Source organism: Fragaria vesca, linkage group LG3 (assembly GCF_000184155.1).
Source record: "Fragaria vesca subsp. vesca linkage group LG3, FraVesHawaii_1.0, whole genome shotgun sequence".
Taxonomy (NCBI): domain Eukaryota; kingdom Viridiplantae; phylum Streptophyta; class Magnoliopsida; order Rosales; family Rosaceae; genus Fragaria; species Fragaria vesca.
The window spans coordinates 21,923,948-21,930,803 of NC_020493.1; the positions used below are offsets into that span (position 1 = coordinate 21,923,948).

Here is a 6,856-nt window from a genome sequence, read left to right on the forward strand (position 1 = left end):
TCAGGGGGAGGTGCGAACTTCAGGAGGAGTCTAGCACATACATACATGTCACTATCAAATGTGAAGGGTGCGTTGTACTCTTTTTCTCCTACGATCAAGGTTCAGTTTTTCTCCCACAGGGTTTTTTGTGACTTGACGAGGTTTTTGACGAGGCAACAGATCAGCACCATCGGCATATCAGCGCGCGGCATAAGGGGGAGTGTTCTAGGATATTCTCTATGTGTGCCTTGGCCTTATGCCAATAGGATATGTAATTAGACTAGATCTATGTATTCATATCCTTACCATATTGGTATTGTGTAATTCCCTATATAAAGGGCTCCTATCAATGAATAAGATGATGATTCTCTTGTTATCTCTTTGTCTCTACACTTTATTCTTCATCACAAATCTATATTTACTAATAATCTGAGTGCTAACTGTGTGCTTTTTCTTCTTCATCGTCTGAAACTCTTCTTCATCTCACCTTAGATTCAGAGCTTCACAAGAACATGTCCGAATTGGCTTAGACTATGGCTTCGCAGCATCAGTAGCAACAAGTGAATATCGTTTAATAGAATGAGCATAATTAGAAAAAGATCATTCTATTATATGCCTTCTGGGAGGTGATCAAGTTGGGGACTAAGTTGAAACCAATTTGTCAGCGGTTGATTAGAGGAAAAAGAGAATTAGTTGGGTCTTGTGGGGAAGAGGCAAGCACTTGTAAAGGCCTAAAATTGCTTCTGCTATGAGCTCAGCACCATTTCCATTCGTTCTCCAATCTACAAAGCAAAATGGACTTCTGGCTGGGATTGGTTGCATCTAAATTCATGGAAAATTTGGATCTTGAGCTAAGGCTTTGTGACCCAACTCGTAAGGGCAAATGACCTTGTATAAATTCTGGGCATGCTCTATAATTGTATGGTTGATCGACCTTCACATTCCTCTAGTTAGAAGAAGAGAGAAAATTAACCAGTTTAGCTTTTTTGCTTTAATTTAGTTTTACCCTTTTAGTGTTTAACGAGGTTAACATGCTGGTTAAAGAATGTGAAGCTGAGTAAGCAACAAAATGCCACATGTCAAAATTTGGTAGGGAAACAGGGAAGGAGATAGAGAAATGGAGACGGAGGATCAGCTGCCATCACACAGACATGATAATTTTGGATCCAAATTTGATACTATTAAATGTGGAAATTTCTTGTATGAATGTAGGGAGAGAGTGATGGAATCTAGGCATGAAAACTGATGAGTTCAGTCGTGGCTTTGCTTCTGTACTGGTGCAATTTCCAGGCAAAATTAAACTGATGCCATTGCAATTTGCAACAATGTATTATAATAAAATCCAACCTTGATGCCAGTATGTTGTCTTTGTAAAAGTCCTTTTGTATAAGTAGTGCTTCAATTGTCATAATTGATTAAAGGGTAATTAAATGAATCATGAGAGGCAATGATCGCATCAATGACTTGATATCCCCAACTTTAAACTTTGAATGTGTGTTTGAAAATTGGCTACATAATTACACGAATCGGTAATAATTAGAATTTCCCTTTCAATAATTAATATATAAATACAATTTACAGCATAAATACAAAATATAGAATTAAAGTACCTAGAGACGAAAAAGAATCACCGTCGCCCGAGTTGGATCTCTACTAGCGACGAAAGATAAATATTTTATCGCCTTAATGTGTAAGTTTTCCTCGCATAAGATACTGGCAACGATAATTGTATAGTCGCCTAAATGAAGACTTAGGTGACCATTATTTTGTGTTTGTCACCTAAGTTCTTGTGCCACCACGTTGTGGCCACGGTTGTTCTTCGTGGCCTAAGTTTTAACGCGATGAAAATTGGTACTTAGACGACGAATCAAGTTCGTTGCGCACCTAAGTCCTTTTTTTTCGTAGTGAACTCAAAGGCAGACCCGTACTTGAATAGAGTCTTAAGAGTAGATGGACTCAGGGCCCATAACCTTAAGTGGCCCAAAATTTTCTTTCCTCTTTGTGTGATTACATTAGTTTTGTTAAAAACAATAAAAAATAATTAACAGAATCCAATTAGGGTGGTGTTAGATTACAAAAACAAAAATGAATACAAAATCGAATACAAAATCTTACCCATTATTACTATCATTAATTACTATTTTAGAAAAATGAGCAGCATAAGTAAGAGATTTGTTGCATAAATAAGATTTTTAATAGGATTTTTAATTTTTTTGTTGTTAGATTTTGAGTTTATAACTTTAGTTCGTGAATTTTTTTGTGTTTCTTAGAATGAGAAAATAAAATTGAATAAATATTATACTTTAAAGGCCCAATTTTAAAAATTTGACTCAGGCCTGAATCTCAGGTCCGGGCCTGCTCAAAAGTTACAGCTAGTTTAATTATTATAAGTCGAATCACAACTTTTTACATACGAATGAGAAGTTATGTCACTAGACCGAACACATACTCTTTTGAAAAGGATTTTAGGTTTGGGCGAACAGGAAATCAAAAATCTCATGTCTGTCCATCGAAGAATTAAAAAACACATGCAAAATATGTATGGACTATAGCTAGTGTCGATTAATAAACGAAGCCATTTTTCTTGATCAAATCCGTAGTCAGCTCATCATTTGGTTCAGCCAAGTGAAAGCAATGGTCTTTCCCTACAGTCTCCTCCACCTCCACACTCCCAGTCCACCCACTCTTCTTCAGCTCCTCCATATACCTCTTCCCGCCACCTTTCAAATGGTCCATCTCCGCCACAAACACCAACACCCTCTCACACCCCAGCCGCCGTAGATCCTCTGTGGCCGGCACCAGCCTCCTGTCCTGCAACCCTTCATTCTCCTTGTTCATGTACAGCCACATCTTATCATCATCAGTCCCACCAAAGTAGGGATGCACCAGAACAGCCCCGACCACTTTCGCTCCTGGTAACCCGATCGACCCGACCCGGAATAGCAAAGTGTGCGCTATGTTCCCTCCAGCGCTATCCCCGCCGACAAAGACGCGGGTCAAGTCGGCGTAGTCATTTAGCCAGGGCTCCGACCCCCCGGTTGCGACCCATTGGAGGGCGGCCCAGGAGTCGTCGTAGCAAGCGGGAATGGGCCTGGTGGGGAAGAGGCCGTACTCGACTGAGACGGCGATGACGTTGGCGGAAGCGGCGAGGGTGGAGACGTAGTTGTGGTAGGTGGCGGAGCAGGGCGATTCGAAGCAGAAGCCGCCGCCGTGGAGGTAGAGGAGGACGGGGAGCTTCTTGGTCTGGTGGACGGATTTGGGCAGGAAAATGCGGGCGGAGATGGGCGGGTCAGTTGAGATGGTGACGTCTTTGGACCGGACGTCGGTGGTTGGATCGTCGGACGGTGGGACTTTATCGATGGTGGGATGAGTTCGGTGGATGGTGCCGTCTTTGTGGACGCGGAAAAAGCGGAACTCGAGTTCGACGTCCGAGTGATCGGCGGTGGCGGCCATTGAAGAAATGTAAGAGAAAGTGCGTGGTTTTGGGGACGAGTGTTGAGAAGGTTTTACTGGGTGATCGAGTGTGTTGTGGATTTATGTGGAGATTCAGCTAATTGTCTCTGTATTTGTGAGTTAACTAATTGTCTTTGCATGGAACCAACTGCATGTCTTTGTACGTATGAGGTTTGGTGGTTTTCCTTTCCGGCCTATGCGGCTATGCCACACACAAATTTACTCGTACAGTAATATTGTGGAACTCATCACTCATCAGGAACCGGAATATAAGCTAGCTGATCGATCAGTAAAAATCTGAGGTTAATCACTATCAATTCTAAGGTTATGATTTGAGGAACCAATTTCTACTACTTCCATCCGGCCATTTCGGTTGTTGAACTTCAAATTGTTTAGAGAAATCGATCGAGTTCATTATTTTGACTATATGTTCATAGTTCAGGCTTCAGACCGTAAATTTCTATAACAACGCAGACGATAGTTGAAAATAATTGGTAATATATACAATCTTCAACAATCAAGCTTTTTGGTCTTTGAAAGCTGAAAATTACTAGTAATACAATCTTGGACTCGAGCGGGGTTCAGAACTTTGGACTCGATTTGCTTAGACACTTTAGGTTGAACCTGATTTTGAAATCGATCCGGTACTTGATCGAAGTCGCAAGAAGAATTGCAGGGTCAAGTAGTTCTATCAAAAGAAGTTGGTATCCCTCGATAGATTCACAGTGTGGTGATTCCAGCAATATGACAATTTATTGTGAGAAATGTATATATATGAGAAATATTTATATTATTCTCAATTCGTCACAATCTAGGGAAGATGAACATATGAAATTTTGTTTAATCACAAAATTGGGGAAGAAGATGTTTGAAAGTGACTAATTTAACATAAAGTGAGATCGAAGTTTCATAATAATATAAATATTGATGAGAATCGAAATTGTTTTCCCTTGCATATACTAGACAGTAAATCCCATGAACAATTTCTTATTGAATGTATAAAAACATGATGTTCTAGTACATTTGTTGGTTATAGGTTTCTAATTTGATTTCTTCCGATCTTACATTATACACGCATATGTTCAAAACATACAAATTAACTTAATTGATCAACCCTCTCCAAATGACTCTTCATTGATTACTTTGCTTTAACATATTCATCACTAAATTTGCCTACCCTGCTTGATTGATGAAGGAGACCAACCTACTCATCAAATCCACAGCATTCTCAGACTCCGGCTTCATCAGATGGAAGACATGATTCTCCTCCTCATGTTCTACAATCTCCACCGTCCCTTTCCACCCGCTTCCCTTCAAAGCCTCAACATAACTAGTCCCTCTCTCCCTCAAATGGTCTTTCCCGGCAACAAAAACCAAAACCCTTTCACACCCTAGTCTTCTCAGATCCTCCACCGCCGGTTTCAGCCTCGGGTCATCCAATCCACCGTTCTCCGGACACATGTACAGCCACATTTTATCATCTTCCGTTCCACCAAAATAAGGATGCACCAAAGCCACTCCTACTATCTTCACTCCGGGTAACCCAGTTGACCCGACCCGAGATACTATGTTGTGGGAAATATTCGCCCCGGCACTGTCACCCGCCAAAAAGACCCGACCGAAGTCTGCATGGCTGTTCAGCCATGGATCAGGGCCATCCCCATTTGCATGGGAAGCCACCCAATTGAGCACCGCCCACGAGTCTTCGTAGCATGCCGGTATCGGGTGCTCCGGTGCTAGCCGATAGTCGACGGAGACGGCGATGACGTTGGCTTGGGCGACAAGGGAGGACACGTACTTGTGATAACCCGGGTGGAAAGCGGAGGCTATTGAGAAGCCACCACCGTGAATGTAGACCACGACAGGGAGCTTCTTTTCGGGGTTGTTGGGTAATCGGGGCATGAAAACCCGGGCTGAGACAACCGGTTCGGTGGAGATTATTACATCGTTGGACCGGACAGTGGAGCTCGGGTCATCACAGGGAGGTTGTTTCTCAGAAGGCATGAACCTCTCTACACGACCATCTTTGTAAACTTTGAAGAAGGGGAAGAATTGATGTTCTACATCATCAGTGATTGGTGGGGGTTCCATTTTCATGTTTGCAAGTTAGATAAGGGGAAGCTTTGTAAACATGTATATATAAAGCCCTCACCTAATTTCTTTGGGTTTAAGATTTGAAGGCAAAATATCTTATTCTTACCGAATTTATAGGGCAAGTTGTTGAAAACTTGAAATACAGGTGAGAATTTAGCAGCCGAGTCCATTTATAAAACAACCCCAATTCTTCGAGAGTACTTTATGAATTACAAGTATGCAAGTCGATCACCCATGCAATGACCTTCAGAATATATAATACCAATTATGCTATACGTACATTCCCAATGGAGGGGATCGAGAATTCTGGCTCTGATTTATTAATTGGATGAACATGACACTTACACTACTGATCTTCAAGTTATCAATTTATGTAGCCGCTAAAAGATATCTGCGCCAATTTCAATCCAAGACAAGGTACCAATGATGATATGTGGCAATCCGAGTTATGTGACCTCCTAGCAACAATGGGTTTTCCGATCCGTACCACAATTTTTCCATGGAGATGACCGGGATAGTTCACATTTAAGGCGTCAACTCTTTTTTATTTTTATTTTTTTTTACCAAAAACAAACTTACAAACACAAGCCTCTGTTACAACACAACTGACGTTCAAAAGATCAAACCGTAAAGCTGAGGCAGCTTCGTAGACTACCTACCGAATGGAATACTATTACCTAACTACCAAAAGAATAATGCTATGTGAAGTTGTGAACCACATTTTAAGGAACATAACAAAAAATTAGCTTCTCGCTAAACATGAGAAAACTCAATCTCTACAAAGGCCTTAACTAGTTAGAAATGGGGAAGACGAACTTGCCGACTTGGGGTTGGTTGCCCTGAAGCCCTGAAGGTGCTTGCTTCTTTAGTCTTTTAAAAGCGAAAAAAAAAGGTTAAGGTGGAGAAATTCTTAGGTGCGACAGTCGCACCACGTCATCGGTGCGAGTCGTGCGACCACCCATTCACAAACCAACACCTGTCTTTTTTAGGTGAGGTGGACTTGCTGAAAAAAAAAACAGAAGAAGAAGAAATCGGAAATGCATCTCCGACCAACCAAACCCAGGCTCTCTTCCAACCAAAACCATATCGGATTTCCTACCTTCTTCGAGTAAACCAAACCTGGTCTTCTCTCTTTGCCCTGTTGTCGCTGTCAAACAACACCACAAACCTGCATGCTCCGTCTCCAAGCACCACAAGCCCCGTCGTTCCAGATGGCCTTCATTCCAACCTGAAGCTCTGGCTGTCTCTACACCAGGGGCGGATATATGTAGTGGGCTATCTAGGCTGCAGCCCAGACAAAATTCCTAATATATACCATATGAATACCAAC

General features: G+C 41.7%; 2 protein-coding genes across 2 annotated transcripts; both read right to left on the reverse strand.

Moving 5' to 3' along the window:
- Positions 1 to 2,299: 2,299 nt before the first annotated feature.
- LOC101303596 (probable carboxylesterase 2-like) lies at positions 2,300 to 3,460 on the reverse strand. The gene has a single exon (XM_004294789.1). The coding sequence runs from the start codon at positions 3,430 to 3,432 to the stop codon at positions 2,542 to 2,544; it is 891 nt and encodes a 296-aa protein (XP_004294837.1). The 5' UTR covers positions 3,433 to 3,460; the 3' UTR covers positions 2,300 to 2,541.
- A 901-nt stretch (positions 3,461 to 4,361) lies between these two features.
- On the reverse strand, positions 4,362 to 5,538 carry LOC101303886 (probable carboxylesterase 1-like). Its single transcript, XM_004294790.1, has one exon. It carries the CDS (start codon positions 5,527 to 5,529, stop codon positions 4,606 to 4,608), a length of 924 nt encoding a protein of 307 aa, XP_004294838.1. The 5' UTR covers positions 5,530 to 5,538; the 3' UTR covers positions 4,362 to 4,605.
- Between the last annotated feature and the right edge of the window lie 1,318 nt (positions 5,539 to 6,856).